At 39.0% G+C, this 421-nt stretch overlaps 1 protein-coding gene across 1 annotated transcript in view; it reads left to right on the plus strand.

Annotated features, from left to right (window-relative positions):
* LOC103730175 (von Willebrand factor A domain-containing protein 3B) overlaps positions 1-345 on the plus strand; it is a 13,314-nt gene extending 12,969 nt beyond the window's left edge. Inside the window, exon 3 of the mRNA XM_008828367.3 lies at positions 115-345. Within this exon, the coding sequence (XP_008826589.1) occupies positions 115-237 (123 nt within the window). The 3' untranslated portion in view covers positions 238-345. The remainder of the gene's footprint in view (positions 1-114) is intronic.
* Positions 346-421: the final 76 nt, after the last annotated feature.

Genomic DNA, 421 nt, shown 5'->3' on the forward strand with positions numbered 1-421 from the left:
TGTTATAATGTGTTTTTTATAGTCAGAAAAAGCATACAGTCACATAAATACGCTTTGAAGCCTTGCATTAACCTATCAAATGACATGTTGCTTTCCGTTGGCATTGCTGTGCAGGTGTTTCCCCTGGCACACGTGTGCAATGGCACCAACAAGATAACATTGATTAACCCCCAAGGAGTCAAACTCAACGTCTACAAGCAAAAAGTGGAACAGGCAATTAGATCCTATGAGAAATGAGTATTAGTCTTGAATATTCTTGAATGGATATAAGTTATTTTAGCTTGTTTTCTCTGGGTTTATCTTAAATTGTTTTGTCTGAAGCAGCAATTTTAAAATGGTCCAACATCAATACCAACAGCAGGAGTGACAGCTAACACAGGTATTTCCTGTATGCCAGATGCTGTATCCCATCCCTCCCCTC

The sequence above is a fragment of the Nannospalax galili genome, unplaced genomic scaffold (assembly GCF_000622305.1).
Source record: "Nannospalax galili isolate Female #2095 unplaced genomic scaffold, S.galili_v1.0 scaffold14654, whole genome shotgun sequence".
NCBI lineage: Eukaryota > Metazoa > Chordata > Mammalia > Rodentia > Spalacidae > Nannospalax > Nannospalax galili.